The 18,254-nt window shown below is 38.6% G+C and overlaps 1 protein-coding gene across 1 annotated transcript; it reads right to left on the reverse strand.

Moving 5' to 3' along the window:
- Positions 1-2,858: 2,858 nt before the first annotated feature.
- Positions 2,859-3,845, reverse strand: LOC145776278 (protein FAM200C-like). Its single transcript, XM_082587680.1, has one exon. The coding sequence runs from the start codon at positions 3,843-3,845 to the stop codon at positions 2,859-2,861; it is 987 nt and encodes a 328-aa protein (XP_082443806.1).
- Between the last annotated feature and the right edge of the window lie 14,409 nt (positions 3,846-18,254).

Here is an 18,254-nt window from a genome sequence, read left to right on the forward strand (position 1 = left end):
CGTTAAAAATATCATAACAACCCTCACTCCAGCATTGCACCTGCATAGACACAGCTGGTGTTGTTATGGGAATGACTGATTGTACAAAGCTTATTACCAATGTTAACGAGTATGTTTACTCATCTACTACTAACTTCCAAAGAAAGCACTTTAACCACGGTATATTTTTAAAGTTTTGGTTCAAGGTCACTGTCAGTTTATATTACCATTAGACATTTCACTTTGTGCATATTTGCTCAAGCAGTAACAAATACATTAAATCGATCATTGATGTTAGCATCTCCTTGTAAAGCCCTATGCTCATGCATATATAATTCAAACTGTACGCTCAAGTACCATAGCCTCAGAGCAACTATAACCTCTACCTTGAAATATTATCAAATCAAAGACAAAAATGAAGTCACTACATTTGACAAGTTTCTGATTGTCAATGAACTCATGTCATAAACAATTAATTTTTATTCTCCTTACCCTAGGTTACTATCTTAAGATTTTTTAACAATTCTCAACCCACTTTGAATTGATTTCTTTTAACTTGAGGAAAGAAATAAGATAGCGCAAACCTCGAACGCCTGCATTCTGTTTCTTGTGAATCAGATCAGACAAGTTGAGACTGAGAGTTTACTCAGAGCATTCTTTTGCAGACGTTTTCGATGAAGGGAAAGTCCCGTAGTTAAGCGTCCTGACTGTTGCCCCAGTAATCCATGAAGCAATAAACCATCAGTGAAGCAATAAACCATCTTGTTTGTTGTTAATTTTACTTTCAATTTCATCAGATGAACGTAGCAACTAGTGCTAGAAACGAATCCATGTTTAGTTGGTAAAAAATGGAAAAATCTAAATTTTAAAATGTCAGAATATTTCTCAAATATCCTCAAGATTTCAAATTTTGAAGCCAGGTTTAAAAAAACAAAACAATTATAAAGCTTTGGTAGAGATTTTGCTTTGTTGAACCAATAGAGAAATAAAACATAGTAACTTTAGCGGGTTAAACATACTTTATTTCACACAAAATATAACATAATTAAAATAAATAAACTCAAAAGTTTTCGACACGTACGTGTGTCCTCATCAGGAATTAAATCTGCAATACATACGTAAAATGAAAAATCGTAAGATAAATTTGACTATGCACTGTAACTGTAACGACACTCTAGACCAGTGGTTCTCAACCTTTTTGACTCACGGACTATTCTCAAGCTCGCCTATATACCCGCGGACTCAAGCTATATATTAACGAAAAATAGGTTTTTTGATTTCTATCCAAGAGAGTTTAATACGGTATCAACGAAAAAAGCAAGCACTGTTTTTCACTCAACACACACTCAATGAAAGCCTTGTCCTTGAACTTGCTTGACAAGTTTATCGAATTCCGGAATTATGGTTGTCAGTGCACATCTAATGTCATCTTCCGGTTGAAGTCTATTGCGATACTTCGTTTTGATCATCGTCAGAGTTGAAAAGCCAGATTCACACAGGTATGTGGTTGGAAATGGCAAAAGAGCTGTTGCAGCTTGCTTGCAAAGATCTGAACGACTAGGCTCCATCGACTGCACATTTGCCCAAAATTGAGTCAAAGAAGCCTTTTTAAACTTGTCTTTCCACATCTGTTGGCTTTGCAATTCAAGCAACTGTTCAGCAATAGGGGAAGGGAAGGTAATTTGATACACTTTTAACATTTTTGCCTGTTAACTAAAAATTACGTGACACAAACTATTGATTTTATGCTGAAATGAAAGTCCGATCCCTTACACACTTTTTAAAAACACTTTCACTTTTTTATTTTTGTTACTTTTTTTTTAATTGAAATTTTAAAAACGTCACTCAAATGTATCAAATTACCTTCCACGGAAGGTAAATTGATACACCCGGAAGGTAATTTGATACAGTAAAACTAATACAGAAATCCCCTTTGACAGCAAAGCAATAAATGAAAATTTAATATGTGGTTGGCGTGCTTGGGTGCAAAGATGACTGTTGAGGCCCATGTGTGCGGCGAAGCTTCTGCAGCGGGATGATCATGGGAAGGATCATTGGCTGGAGTTCTTATTCAAGGGGGGTGCTTTGCGCTGTTCTCATATTTTGACAGCAGATAGCGTGTAGGCCTACGAAAGCCTATATAATAGTTGTTTCCCAAAGTAGCGGGTCTTGTTAATAAAGAATAACTTATTTAAATCAAGTAGAGCAATGTCAACATTTATTACAGTCACAAAAAAGAATGTAATATACTGTATCAATTTACCTTCTCCACATGTATCAATTTACCTTTTTCAAAAAAAGTTATAAAATACTGATTTTTGTATGCTTGGATGCACATTGCAGAAAAAACGTGACATGCCCTTGAAGCCTTATCAATGAACTGTCAAATGAGTTTGGTTTCATCTTTCAGGAACTTTTCTTTAATTTTCCAGACGAAAATAATCATGAGTTAAAATTTTTACGAAAATACTCAAAAAACACACTTTCACAATTTTATGCCATAAAAGCACGAGTTAGCTGCATGGTGCAATTTTTGTAGGCATTATTTTCACAGATCTTCCACCTAATGACAATATTTTTGACCAATATTTTTTGTACATTTCTGTAGGGGGGGTGTATCAAATTACCTTCCGTATCAAATTACCTTCCCTTCCCCTACAGTCCATATCTGAGTGAAGTTCTAGCGCTGACACCTGAAAAGGATTCCGAACCCAATTAAAGATCCTGCAATAATTGTTGGAAGGAATACAACGATCCAATTCAGAAAGAAATGTGTTGAGGTGCCCAAGAAAGATGGGAAGAATGACGCCCAAATTGATATCTTTCTCTTCCACAAATAAGTTCAATCCTGGGAAAGCAGCCAACCTCCCACTTTTCATTCAATGCATCCATAGCTTTATTTTACGTTTGAATGCATTAATACTTTCCAAAACATCAAAAAATAGTTTCTCTTTTCCTTGCATAGAACTATTCAGTTGGTTTACATGGCTGAAAACATCGGCTAAAAATAGCAACTTTGCAATCCATTCATCATCACGAAAGCGATCAGCAAGTTCATGATTTTGCTCTTTTAAAAAAGCATGGGTTTCCTCGTTAAGAGTAGCCACTCTCTCAAGCACCTTTCCTCGTGACAACCAACGAACAGTTGAATGGAACATAAGCCCACTGAGTTCCGCTCCCATTTCGTCACACAAAGCACGAAATAAGCGAGTGTTCAAAGGACGAGATTTAATATAATTCACCACAGATACAACCTCTTTAAAAACTATGGCTACATTTTCTTGTATTTCTTTTGTTACCAAATTTTCTCTGTGGAGAAGACAATGAACGACCGAAATGTTATTGTTTTTCTTTTTCACAAAACTCATGAAGCCTTTCTTACTTCCCACCATGGCTGGAGCACCATCAGCACAAACAGACACGCAATTAGACCACTCAAGCTGATGTTCTTCAAAGAAGTAATCCACTTTCTTGAATATTTCTTCTCCTGTGGTATTTTTAGCAAGTGGACGGCAAAACAGAAACTGCTCAACGAAATCATTTGTGTCAAAATATCGCACAAACACCATGAGCTGTGCATCACTTCCGATATCGGTTGTCCCATCCAGTTGCAAACTAAATCTTTCACAGCATCTTATGGCAGCGATTGTTTGTTGCAGAACATTTCTTGAGAGTTCTTCGATACGCCGCTTCATGGTGTCGTTTGACAAAGGAACCATTTCCAGTTTTTTAGCAACAGCATCACCACACATTATCCTGGCCATTTCAACAGATGCTGGTTTAATCAAATTTTCTCCAGCTGTGTGAGGTGCTTTTGCACTTGTAAGCGATTTTCCATGCAACCGCAAAAGAAGCACGCACTGCATGACTGTGAGAATATACTATTCCTCCCCAAGCAGTTGGGCGATCAATGCGACTTCGCTTCACCTGATGCTCTTTTTCTTTAAATACTTCAAGAGATTTGTGAAGTTAACAACATTTCCATGGTTTGATTCTAGGTGCCAACAAAGTTTCGTGTCCTTTAAAGAGCTGTGAGCTAAGACTGTTAAGCACAACACACACTGCGGCCTCACTTCGCCATTCACCTCAATCAAAGTAAATCCAAAGCTTCAAGTATTCATCATTATATGCAAAAACTTGTTTTCTTTTAGCCATTTCAAGTAATTCTGTCTGAGACTGTTCACCAGGCATCTAATCTAAAACTGACTGTGTTCTCATCGGTAGAACACAGTCAGTTTTAGAATTTTAGCCCATTTATTACGACATCACAAAGATAAAGTTGGTGAAATAGGAGCATTTTACGTTTTATTTGTAATGCAATATGAACTGACCACTAGCAAAAGCAACTGTGCTCGCGGACTCATCCAGGCCCTTCCGCGGACTCATTTGAGTCCGCGGACTCGGGGTTGAGAAACACTGCAGTCTAGACTCAAAGCACAAACTGAACAAATGATACGAAAATGATTGCGAGTAAATTATCGAGTAAAACATTTGTTTAGTTTGTGCTTTCAGTCCAGAGTGTCGTTACAGTTACAGTGCATAGTCAAATTTATCTTACGATTTTTCATTTTACGTATGTATTGCAGATTTAATTCCTGATGAGGATCGACACACGTACGTGTCGAAAACGTTTGAGTTTATTTTATTTTAATTATGTTATATTTTGTGTGAAATAAAGTATGTTTAACCCGCTAAAGTTACTATGTTTTAAATAACAATTAAAATAATAAACCCATTAAATTTATCAAAAAAATATTTAAATATTAATAATTCAATTTATTTTTTCTTTGTCGGAAAACAACAGCAATGATAAATTACAAGCAGTGTACGAGAACAAAACCAACAAAAGGAAAAGGGGGCAAAACCATAAAAGTTTAAAACGTGCATACGATGCAGATTTAAAGGTTGCATAGATGAAAATAAATTAAGCACGGCCACCAAACCTAACAGTTTAAAGTAAATGAATTAGTTGAAAGCATGGGCTCCGTTAGAGGGGGGGGCCAGGGGGGTGATTACCCCCCCACCAATTGGAGTGGGGGGTAGCTAATGCAAAATTACCCCCCCCCCCCCCACTAATGTAGAGATAAAAATTTCATTTTCAACATTTTTTTTACTTTTGTGTTTTATTTTCATTTTTTTATTTTGTTGCACAACTTTTGAGTTTTTTGCTTAGAAACTCCGACTCGCAAGACAACGCCAAACTAATATGTATCCTGTCAAAAATATACGCATCACAATGCGCCATGTGTGACGTCATAATTCCTCACTGCTAAAAACTGTTTAATTAAAAAGGCATAGTGCAAGGCCTCACCCATCGCTTCAATGGCAAAGGAATTAAAATTCACTAAATGCTTGAAGAAGTTTTAGTATCTGGCACAGTCAACGACAGTGCTGTTGCTGCGTTGGAACGATATGGCTTCGACGTGAAAATTTTGGGCCAAGATTTAAGCCACTTTCATCAGAAATTTGGGCCGATCAAGTATGTGTGCGATGTTCGAAACAAGTTAATGGGACTTAAACCTATTGTCAAAGAGTTGTATGCCAGTGTGGAAAAACTTGTAGGCTAAGATTGCTATTGGTCAATGGCCCTTCTTCGGCAGAAGCTAAAAGATCGTTATTAGCTCGCTACGCCGCTTAAAAACATGGCTCCGAAGCACATAACAGTGACTGCTTTAAGACTCAATTCTATTGCCATGTGCCATGCCCATCAAGTGTATTTGGATGAACTAAGTGTAGATGAAATCTGCAAACAATTTGTTTTCAACAGTGCACAAAGTCTTTGGGGACTTCTGACCGTTCTGCTTATAATAGAAGCAGAGTGCACACAGCGTTTTGTTTGAGTTGATGTGTTCGTTTATAATGTTATTTTTTTTGTAGTATTTCGGCACAAGGTAGGCTATTATTATGGCATTTTTTTGTTTAGTGTTATTTCTTACACGGCGCAGATGGTAAGCCTTCCTGTATTATCGATCAAGATGTCTCCCCATTTTCAGTTGTTATAAAAATTAATGCATTTTAGCTTTTATTTTATTTTTTTCTGAGTTGAATGTATGCCTAGACCCTAGATGCTGAAACTTTTCTTTCCACTGTGGAAGTTATGGCACAGGTTACAGTGCTGTATTCATGTAATTGTAAAATAAGTTATAGATTAAAGCTTTAACCTTAACGCTTTTGACCTTTCAAATCTAACCTTTTAGCGTCTGAATTGCAACATTCGGAGGACTTGAGCCAAGGAAGAATACAGAGAGGGATTTTGCGTACGTCCCCTCTTCCAGTCAAAATTGTCTCAAAACTTCAAAAAATGTGGCAAATGTTAAAGAGCTTTTGTTGCGATTTCAGATTTGTTGAAATAACTTTTCGATTTTAAATCGTGCTGAAAAGTAAGAATTTTGCGCCTTCGGCGCAAAACATGTCGCCTGAGACGCTGTATAAGAAACTGAAGCTTTCAGTAATGCGAAGGGGGTCTGGCGGGCGACCTCCCAGAAGTATATGTGACGCGATAATCTAATAAGACCCATGTCGATGTCAAAACATCCCACCCCTGCTTAAATTACCCCCCACGCTGAAGAAGTGTCCGGAGCCCTTGGTTGAAAGAACCACATAGGCTACCTAAAGCAATTGGGTACGGTAGTGGTAAAGAAATGTTGCAAATGCTCTTCGATTTAAGCTTATTTTTCTTGAACTTCTAAGTTTGAGTCACAAACCATGGCAAATAGTAAAACACCGCATTACGGAAACGATTTTGGCGGATTAAAAGTTTTCATTAGTTTGATTTAACCAGATAAGAAAAAAACACAAGTCAGTCTATTGTCAAAGAAGGTAAAAGTGATTCAATTGTAAAATAGTTTTGATACCAAGTCAGTTCAACCTAATACAGACAAAAATCGATTCCGGTGCAATCATTTTTAGTTAAGTTTGTTCAAGTAGCCATAACACTGATTTGAGATGGCCTTCTTCTCTTCTTGTGAATGTGGTGCTGAGGAACAGACCACTGCATCAACGATTGCACTATCTTAAGTCACCTAATGGAGTGGAAGGTCTGCGTGTCTTGGTGATGACACCAAAGACTGGCTGCTCTCTACAGTAGCCTTTCAGTGTAGTCCGTGAACATAGTAGATCTGGGGTAGTAGAAGGATAAACCTTTGGCCCCAACGGCACACAACCATTCTCAATTAGGCCTACTGTTTTTTTTTTCAAGAAAACGCCCATTTGCTCATTATAATAGATCACAACAATTTGGGTAGGCTACGTTCGCGATACAAATTTTCGAATCCGCAACAGCAAGGCTTTGGCTCTTTCGGATAGTGGTCACAGCGGTAAACCATAATCTCTTCGTGGGAAAATTGTAACGTAAGATTCCCAAATCCGTTCGTCTGCATGCAATGACCCAAAAATAAACACACTTTCGAAACGTCTATTCAAACAGTGTATTCCAGTAAAATTAGCCCGAGGCTATCGAAAATAGGTGTAACGCCTACACCTCTAAAAAAACTGTCACTACAATACAGATTAATTGGATAAAAGACGGAACTTTTGTCCAGCTAGCAAGCACTAAGCCAACAGTTAAATGAGCGGCCAACTTTCAAGCAATCATTTTACGAATGAATCAGAAAAGATATCAATATCTCAAATTCACGTAGAAAGTAACTGTGACGCAATAAATGAAAGACAATTATGAAGTCATTCCAACAGGTGTTCAAGCTGATGTAATATTTCCTGTTTAAACAGGCCCAAACAAGTCCAAACAAGTTTGACACAAGTCTATGAACGATGGTGCAATTTTGGCACATTTTCTAGCAACTTCCATGACGTAATATTCAGTAGACTTGAACGGTTTTATATGACGTTTGATTTGTACAGAGATTGGCCGTAACATAGCGGCCCCTAGTTATGACAGTCTAACATGGCATAACTAAAAAAGAATTGAAGGACAATCGTGAGCCAATGAATAAAACACATGATACACTAATTGTTTGAATCACTCACGTTTAAGTTAATACGCAAATACAAAGGGCATGCAAAGAATGAACAGCAATAAGAATAAACACGACGATACATGAAATTGGTACCATAGGTACACGCTAAATGACGCTATATACAATGGTTGCGCTAATAACCGACTGTTCCGGGCTCAGACAAGTATCGGCCACCGCAGACAAAACCAGGCTCAAACCCTAACACTTAGGTGTTCTTTACGGGGGCGAGGCACGAAATATCCCTCAACACGTAGTCTACTTTTACTTTCCCCGTACTCTCATCATAGTTGCAGACGGCAACTTTGGCTCTACGAACCACAGGCTTCCCTTTCCTAATTTGTGGAACTACCTCATGCACCCTCCCAAGTTGATACTTCCCACGTTTACCAATGTCTTGGAGAGAACCTACCACTACAAGTTGACCAGGCTCCAAATTCTCGGCCATTTTTAGCCATTTTTTCCGGCCCTGAAGACCTGGCAAGTAAAAATCGATCCATTTATTCCAAAACTGCTGAGAAAGTGACAAATTGAACCGATAATCCCTTCTTAATTGGTCACGATCATGTGGTTGCCCAACAGCACAGTATGGGTCTAAGTATGGGGTCAAAAGTGAGGCAGGGGTGATGACAGTAAAATCCCTAGGGTCGTCACTCAAAGGTACCAAAGGGCGTTCGTTCACGATCCGAACGGCACTGCTGGTGTACGTAAGCAGTTCAATAAAATTGGGCTTATGTATTGAAGAGTGTAAAATGTGAAAAAAGTACTTGGTCACATCAGCCATGAAACCAAATCTTTCAAGCCGAAATCTAGCCAAGACATCTACCAGAGGGTTTAACAAGTCAGGACCCGAAAACATTACATCATTAACACAAGTTCCTCGAAATTCAGATTGTTTTAAAGCCTTCTTCTTTAAAGCAGCAGCTCTATCTGATGCCAACACAAATTTGTTAGGTAGATCAATATCTTCCTTCAACGGAACAGGTATCTCAAATCGACCATCTTTCAAATCAATATTCGGTTCGACAAGTTCTCTAGCCAAAATACCATTGCGAGACAATTCACAGGTTTCATTTTGCAAAGTCAAATCCTGAATGACTTTATTCAGGTCTGCTATTTCCATATCGCGAGACTCAATTTTACGCTGAAAGCCAGAGATGACATCCGACTCTGAAGACGTCTGCACTCTGCACACTTTAGCAACGCTTTCAACTAAGGGTGACTTACCACCACAAGCCAACCAACCGAGAGGAGTGAGCAAAGCATGCGGTTCACTACGATTGTCACCAACACGCTCTTCTTTTGCACACATCAAATAAGCGTTGTCGTTGCCAATCAGTACATCTACAGTACTACAATCATTCAAATGAAACATATTCACGTCATGAAAATGACGGAAACCACTTAAATCTTGTTTATGGGGTAAAGTTTTAACATCGTCAGCCCAAGCTGGGTTAACCACCGAGGTTATATCACAAAACAGTTCATCAGTCTCTAACGACTGGATGTTGAGTTTAACAAGGTCAGCACAAGTAGGTTTCTGACCAGCCAGAGTATCCATTTTAAACGACGCTTTATCATACGGTTTAAGACCAAGTTCGCACACCAAGTCACTCGAAACAAAGGTCAACTGCGAACCAGGATCATGCTGACAATACACCAACTTCGATTTGCCAGTCATTGGATTCAAAACACGAGCAGCAGTAACGCGGTTAAAGGCTGCTTTAACATTTCCAATCTTAACATTACGCACAGGAACTCTGGCACCAGCCTCATCTTTACCGACCAAATCCAGAGAATCACGTGACGTCACATAAAAATCATGCAGAAGAAAATAGTGTTTCCTATCGTTGGTAGGTCCACACTTACGACAGTTATTTGCATGATTACAGTCTCTAACCATATGCTGGCGCAAACAATTCAAGCATTTGCCAGCTTTCACAATGACATCTCTCCGATCTTTAGGTGTCAAGCGCAAAAATTCTTTACAATTAGACAAAAAATGATATTCAACTTGACCACGTGACGAACAACAAAAACACGCCGGTATGTCACTATGTCTGGCCACACCGCCGCGCGGTGCGCCAACAGCAGTCGAGTACTGCGAACTCCCTGAAATCACATTATCATGGGGTTTTACCGACGTCTGCCTAACCGGACATGAAGGCAATTTTCCTTTGCCAAACTTTTTAAAATGCTGCGACTCACCAGAATCGCCCATTAGCATAATGCTAAAATCAGTCGACTTGCGCGTTTCCTCCCGTACTACAAAATCAAACAAACTCTGAAAAGTAGGTTCCTCAGTGCTACCATACTGATCACCTAAAAAGTCAAGATAACGCTGCTTAGCGTCAAACGGGAGTCGCTTAGCCAAATCCAAAACAAAACGTCCTTCTAATTTATCACGCTGACCATAAGCTTTCGCGTAAAGCAAACACTGCGACAATTCATCTTTAAACTCTTTCAAATCACTGGAAGAGATAGAAGTCAATTTGCTACCATAGCGATACTTTCTAATTTCTGGTTCTGCGAAAAGACCTCCACGAACTCCAAAACGCTGGGACAAGCGAGATAACGACATTTCTATCCTGTCTTCCTCTGACAAGCCAGAAGTGTCGGAAACCAAATTAGCAATCGTTTGTGCAGCTGTTCTAACACAAGCTGCTTGCAACAAAGTCAAACGAGTTCCCTTAAAGGGCGAAGCTGCCATCAAGGCCATAACACGATTTTTAAAGAAGATAAATGGCATATTATTACCATCGTAACCAATCAAGGCCGCCTTATCGAAGAACGTCCTACTATTTTGGTATTCAAAAAAGCAATCCTGCTGTTGAGAACTCGATTTAGCGGGAGAAGACAAGCTATATCCCTTAATGGGCTGAGTGGGCTCAGTCACATGCACAGCCCGATCACGATCCTCACATACGTTAAAATCAGGAGACACGATACGCCTCTCACAACCACCCAAATTACGTGTAGCTGGGCGATCAAAAACTAGCGGCGCTGAAAACTGTGAAGGGGGCAAAGCATTACTGCTATTGGCGGCCCCGTGACCTGTACGCTCTGGGGGAGGAGTTCGGTTGTAATTTGCAGACCTTGGCTCTACAGCCTTCGGAAGATCCTTAGCCGCGGCCCCGAGACCTCCTGAAACAGCTGGAAAACATGTGGATTGTACAGGTCCACTTACGGATTGAACAGGCGTGTGGAAAAGGTTAGGTAAATTAAACTGTGATTGATGTTCACTTCTGGAATGCCTAGAAGAGCCCTTCCTAGAGCTACGCCGGGAGCCCAACTCAGAACGATATTCAGCTAAAACTACCTCTTTACGTTGTTCGGCCCTCAACTGAGCGTCTTTGAGTGCGAACTCAGCAGCTCTAGCTTCGGCTCTCGCGGCGGCCTCAGCAGCTCTCGCTTCGGCCTCAGCAGCTCTCGCGTCGGCCTCAGCTCTCGCGGCAGCCTCAGCTCGTATGGCCTCAGCTCGTATGGCCTCAGCTCTTGCGGCAGCCTCTGCTCGTGCGGCAGCCTCAGCTCGTATGGCTTCAGCTCTTGCGATGGCCTCAGCAGCTCTTGCTTCGGCCTCAGCTTGGATCTGGAGCTCCTCTCGTCTTAACTGTAGGTTAATTTGTGCAACTATCCGTGACGAGCTCTCAGACATCCTAGTGCTTACATTTGAGGCGCTATCCTCAGGATGTATGTCAGCATCCAACCTATCTGACAACTCACTTTCTTTTTGTTCGAAGTTATTTTTTAACGAGTTAAATTCGGGATCTACCCTATCACGAAGTTCTGCCAAGATTGCAGAGTTAACAATTTTACTCAAAAGAGCATGGAAATGCCGTAATTCCTCTTCTAAAGTAGATAACTTAGATCTAAAAATTAACAGTTCCTGCTTATCACTCAAAGAACCTAGGACTACAGAAAGTTTCCCAATTTGAGTCAAAATATCCCGTCTAAGATGCCGGGCCTCTCGAACTGACTTAGCCTCATCGTTAATGGGTCCCTCCCCAGAATGGCCTGCCCGACCGCAAAGAACATCATCAGGCTTAAACTCAGTCGAGTCGACGGCGGTCGAGTCCCTGTCGCCACCGAGTGTAGACATATTAAATGTTAGGGCTAAATTTAACAATTAAAAAATTAAGTTACACAAACACACAAAATTACAGTAGTTATAAAAAACTTAACTGCAAAGACCGTAAAAATACAAAAAAGAATTTAAATGCACGATACCGTAGCTGTACGAGTATGTGAAGTCCAAACGTCGACAAAACTTGCTTGGATTCTTCCACTTGAATCTTCAAGCACAGATGGATTGCCTTTAATCTTCTTTCTTGCCAATAAATGTCAAAGTTATTTTTCTTCTGTACCAAACTGAGAAGAAATGTCTTTACTTTTTAGCTTAAAGTTCTTCAGTTGCCTACCGAGAAGAAATGTCTTTAATTTTCTTTGCTTCTTTAGACTACCAACCAATAAGATCTTCTTTTATTATTTCTTTGCTTCTAAGTGCTTCTGTGCCAAACACTAGACAGAGAATCGTCTTTTATTTTTTTGCTTCTAAGTGCTTCTGTGCCAAACACTAGACAGAGAATCGTCTTTTATTTTTTATGCTTTTAGTGCTTCTTGGCCTACCAGCTAACAAGAACTCGTCTTTTATTTTTTATGGTCACAGCGGTAAACCATAATCTCTTCGTGGGAAAATTGTAACGTAAGATTCCCAAATCCGTTCGTCTGCATGCAATGACCCAAAAATAAACACACTTTCGAAACGTCTATTCAAACAGTGTATTCCAGTAAAATTAGCCCGAGGCTATCGAAAATAGGTGTAACGCCTACACCTCTAAAAAAACTGTCACTACAATACAGATTAATTGGATAAAAGACGGAACTTTTGTCCAGCTAGCAAGCACTAAGCCAACAGTTAAATGAGCGGCCAACTTTCAAGCAATCATTTTACGAATGAATCAGAAAAGATATCAATATCTCAAATTCACGTAGAAAGTAACTGTGACGCAATAAATGAAAGACAATTATGAAGTCATTCCAACAGGTGTTCAAGCTGATGTAATATTTCCTGTTTAAACAGGCCCAAACAAGTCCAAACAAGTTTGACACAAGTCTATGAACGATGGTGCAATTTTGGCACATTTTCTAGCAACTTCCATGACGTAATATTCAGTAGACTTGAACGGTTTTATATGACGTTTGATTTGTACAGAGATTGGCCGTAACAGATAGATTTGTAGCCTACATTGAAAGTGACCCTCGGCCTCAGCCACTTTATTTGATAGTCTACATATCTTCATCACATCGGGTAGGAATCTGACTAGATCTGTACCATACCAGATGAAGTAGTTGTTTGCAATGATATGATAGCTCAGCAACTGGGGCAAAGAAACTTGGCGACTTGGTGAGCAGTGGTCCACTATAGCTCCTCGATCCCTCTGCGTTGGCTACACCACTGCTTTCACAGTAACCTTTTCAATTCACCAAATGTCACCGAACAGAGCTGCACTTCAAGAGTGTTGTATTTTCCACCCTAAGAATTGAACCATTGCTGATTGTTCCGATCATGTCTTGATCATGCAACTCAGCGTTTCATCGGTAGTCTACATTTTTCATCCATATTTTTACTGTGGCTGGCTGCACAGTAATTCAGTCTGGTTGTTTTCATATTAAGTTCAAAGCATGATGAAGGCATAAAAATCATTAAAAATATCACGCAACGAAGTTCAAGCTTTTAATTCTTCTTTGCAAGTGTCATAGAATTGTCGCACTATTATATAGTTGCTCACATAAAGTGAAAATCGCTTTGTTCATAAATAGTTCATCCTTTGTCTGTTTCTTTCAATAAGGTAGAACCAACCTCGTCTAATCTCTAAACAACAATAAGCCAACGTATTGTTTCGTTGAACTAACAGCGGTCAAAAAGTGATTTGTAGTTTATATGTATGTGCAATTATTGATGTGAAGAATGGCGGTGGAAAGTATTGCAATTAACAATTAGAATCCGATGAGTTTTTTAGAACATTCTAAAAAGTCGCAACGTCCAAGCAGATATTCTATTTAACGTTGCCGTATATACAAGTTATTAACTGGTCTCTAACCTTTGATTCTCAACATTTCTTGCTCAATAGAAGGTTGGTTCAATGAAGCATCTTGCAATTTTAATGCCGATTCAATGTTTTTCGATGTTGAGCAAACATATAGGCGATAACAAGGTTCTTGATAGGTTCTACAAAATGTGAAACGAACTCATATCGTGTTCAGTGAAGACCCATGCAGTTTGAGTGAAGTGATGTAAGAAGTCAGAAATTCTCAAAACTACAATATTAATGTCCATAAGAAATCATCTCAGAAAAGCAGATGTTTTAAGAAAAGACAAATAATTAATTACAGTAAAAAGCGTTTAACAGTAAACATAAGAAATGAAAAGTTTTTCCAGCCAAATAATGGCAACGTAACCTACTACATGAATTTCGGCGTTATAATGTTGATACGCCATCATAAATATTAGGTTCAACAAAACTGTTTGTCACAAATATTTGACAGAAATGCACTGGAAGACGCAATTACATAGCTTTTAAGAAATTTGCAAAAAGTGTAATTTTTCAATCTGAAAATTTTTGATTTTTTTTATTACAAAATGTCTTTTATTTTTCTTAAAAATCAAAATATAGCATTTAGAATAAGTCCTTTACTGTCATCAAAAACTTAAAATTGTTTTCAAAGGTACTACAGTAGAGTTATAATATATTTTTTTCACTTTCTTGAATTGAGTTCAGGTTTAGGCTAGGTGGTGACAATTTGGAATTAAGTAGATGACGTCATTTTTGTGCAGGTCGTTAAGAGACGTGGCGTGATGTACTAGCTTACGTAAATGTGTATCATGTGATATTCATACAACATACGTAAGCATAAACACTGTTAGATGAAAATTTATGATTTACCAATATTATTTTTGTAATTGCCTGTTTAGCGATTGCAGCTACCGCCTTTTGACCTTTGTTGTTGAGGTACCGTACAACAATTACAAGATTGTTCGATGGACAATACTTGATCTCTTGCATGACTCGCGCGGCGATTATTGTGTTTTCAAACATCGCTGTTCCCTTACGTGTCTTTTTATTGCAACTTTGATTATTCAATTGTCAAGCGCAATTTTATTGCTCTTTTTATTGAAAATAATTCTTTGATGTGTGAAAGCTATAAATAAAATCACGTAACGAAATGAAAAGTAGATTTCCATTGGAAATAAACCGCATATTATCGAATTGGTTGTAAAGAATTCGAAAGTCAGCTAGTTGCAAATTGTATAAGAAATCACATTAAACTTACAAAAATTTTGATTACTGGTACTAAAAAATTAAATGTAAACTAACCGTATTAACTAATTCCGCAAGTGTAGATGAAACGATCTGTTTCAACCTGTGGGCTTGCTGTTGTAACAGCAGTTTTTTCACAAGCTTTTGAAGCACAATTTTGAAACCTTCACCAACCCCCCGAAAGCTTGTGAAAAACCGCTTGTTATAAAACATTAGGTTGAAACAGATCGTTTCATCTACACTTGGCTTGTGAAAAGGATCTTGCTGCTGCAAGCAAGACTCAATTTATTACATAACTACATTAGACATCGAATTTATATGGTGGTTGTTTCTGACTTTACCCGGTATCGAACTAGGAATGCAAGAATTGATACCAACACTGTTGGTCTCTCATCCATGTATGTTCAAACATGTCAAATAAGAAGTTGAAGTGAATTATTTCTGGCAAGATGAATTTACATTTATTAGGATTCTATCACCATTTAGAATGCTCTAACATTGTGTAGTTTATTGTTTTTGGTTCACAAAATAAGAACAAAATCTTGCCATCCCATTAGAATGACTCGTCTTGAGGAAGGAGTTGAAAGAGTTTGTTGAAATATATCCAGTGTTTGCATTGAATCAATGTAAAAGAACATAAACATACCAGAGGTTTTTGAAACGATACCATGTGAAGCAACACATGGTTTATTAAACAAAACATAAACCACTAAGTTGTATCAGTGTTTATTGATGTTAGATGAACAATTGAAATGTTTTAGTTTGTTGAAAGCGATTTCTGCAGACAGTGTCATAATGAGACCAGAAAGCTTTCTTATCATGTTGCATAGCGACATCTTGCGGATGATGACAAATTGTCAGGTCGTATCTTAGGAGATTTTTCATGTCGTAGAGCTGATGAAATTTTGGCTTTTTCTAGCCGTTCCTAAAAACTGATACTTCTGCCAGTCCACTAATTCGAAATTGCTGTATGAGCCAAAATTAATATATATATTTTTTTTATTTAGGCCTACAGTTTGTTGGTTGCCAATTGGCGCCGTTCCGTTTGTGAAAGATGAAGTTTTAGAGCTATCATGTATTTGTAAACGTTGGAAAAGATTAACCTATTCTCTGTAACTGATGCATGCAAACAAATGTTGATGCTTTTCAAGGAAGAATCTAGTTACTGCTCATCATCATGATACGGTTCTTATTTTATACGTTTTTAGAGGAAAGAGAATTTAAAAGAAATTAAATAAAAAAAATAAAAAAAATAAAAAGACTGCTCTGACTGTAGTTTAGAGCTTAAAAATATCTTTGAAAGCTAAAAAAAATTAAAGTTTTGTTTTATTCAAAATGTCGTTTTCGCAATACATTATCCTGATGACGTATTTATTCTTTATTTTAAATGACGCTGCTTGTTCTATGACGACAGAACACACGTCACAAAGATCTCAGGAAGAGGAGGTAAGATTATAAAAAGATAATTTCAATACATTTGAAGTAATTACGTTGTCATAGTTGAAAGATTTATTATTTTCATTCCCATCTACACCCGCGGACCAATCCATGTTTGGAAATTGAGGTTGTTACATTTATTACGAGACACAAAGCTCTGCTTTTCCGGCCACATTGAAAGAATTAATTCTCAAGTTGACAATTTTTTAGGTCTCATTAAAAGCTTACTTTCAACAAAAACCTTCAATTTCATATCTCCTACAGACCTACAGAACTTACAAAAAGTACCATATGTTTTAAATGGAAAAACTCAAATATTTTCGTGTTGCGGATAAGCTAAACAAAGGATGTAGCTTCGCATTCCCTTGATCTAAAATCCCTACTGGAAATGAAATCGAAAACTGATGTCAAGTCTGAAAGACTGCTCTTCATTTAACAGATCCTACCGAATTGATTAACTTCGGCTGCAAGCAACAACACTTTGATAAAACACAGACTCTTTTCCATTTCGGCAGGCCCATTGAGTGGCTACATTAGGTCCGGTACCAATGGCATTCCTAGGCCTCCAAAACAAAACACCGCCAACCAAAGAAATTATAGCAAAATGTATGCATCTTTTTTGCAAACGTTTTGAGACCCCTGGGAAGCTTTAAGGCCCCTCAATTTATTCTGCACCCGGGTGTAAAAGTTCCCCCTAGACTCCCCTATCAACGCTATTGAATCTCAGTAAGCTCCAACAACTCCAATCCGAGCTTTAAGCCAATGGATTACGCCATTGGCTTAAAGCTCGGATTAAGTTGTGAAATTTGTGTCCGCCCCGTTAGCTCGGTGGTTACGCACCTAGCTCAAGATCATGCGGCGCAAGTTCGACTCTCAGGGTGTGCGCTTGAGCAACGCATTTCAGGACTGCTCTCCATTCAGCAGCACTTAGTGAATGGAATAATTTCCTGGCAACAACACTTCAACAATCGGAAAACTTCACTCTGCCAATCTAGGTAACCGGCCCTGCGCCAAAGAGCCTCTACAAGTATGCGAAACTACCAGGAATAACCAATCAAGGCTTTGTCAGTCCGAGGATAAAGATTCAAAACCAACCAACCAAACCAAGTTGCATATGGCCACTTGGAAAGCTAAAGATGAATGTTTCTGCGTTTAACCAAAAGTTCAGTTTCAGTTTTTTTATTTTCAAGTAAATTACATTCATCTCCAAGTAGATGTCTTATGTTGATGTTGCAGGATGACGCGTACCTTCCTTTAATCGCCAGTGAGACTATTTACAAACGAGTAAAGCGAAATACGGTAGGTAGCGCTAACACGACGGAATGTCTCAACCTTCACTCCAAATGCGGAAGATGGAAAAATAGAAATTATTGCGACCACAAAGACTACAAACGATTTATGGAAATCAAATGCAGACTGAGTTGCGAATTGTGCAAAGGTGGATACAGCATATTGTCACAATTATAAATAGCAGAGGGCTGATAGTAGGCCAAGGCAGCCCACTATCAGCCCTCTGCTATTTTTAAGAATAGTTGCTCTTTCAAGG

This window comes from Aplidium turbinatum, chromosome 8 (genome assembly GCF_918807975.1).
Source record: "Aplidium turbinatum chromosome 8, kaAplTurb1.1, whole genome shotgun sequence".
Lineage (NCBI taxonomy): Eukaryota > Metazoa > Chordata > Ascidiacea > Aplousobranchia > Polyclinidae > Aplidium > Aplidium turbinatum.

Bases quoted from the DNA above. Each gene is read 5' to 3' on its own strand.
- LOC145776278 (XM_082587680.1), bottom strand. From the start codon at position 3,845: ATGCAGTGCGTGCTTCTTTTGCGGTTGCATGGAAAATCGCTTACAAGT.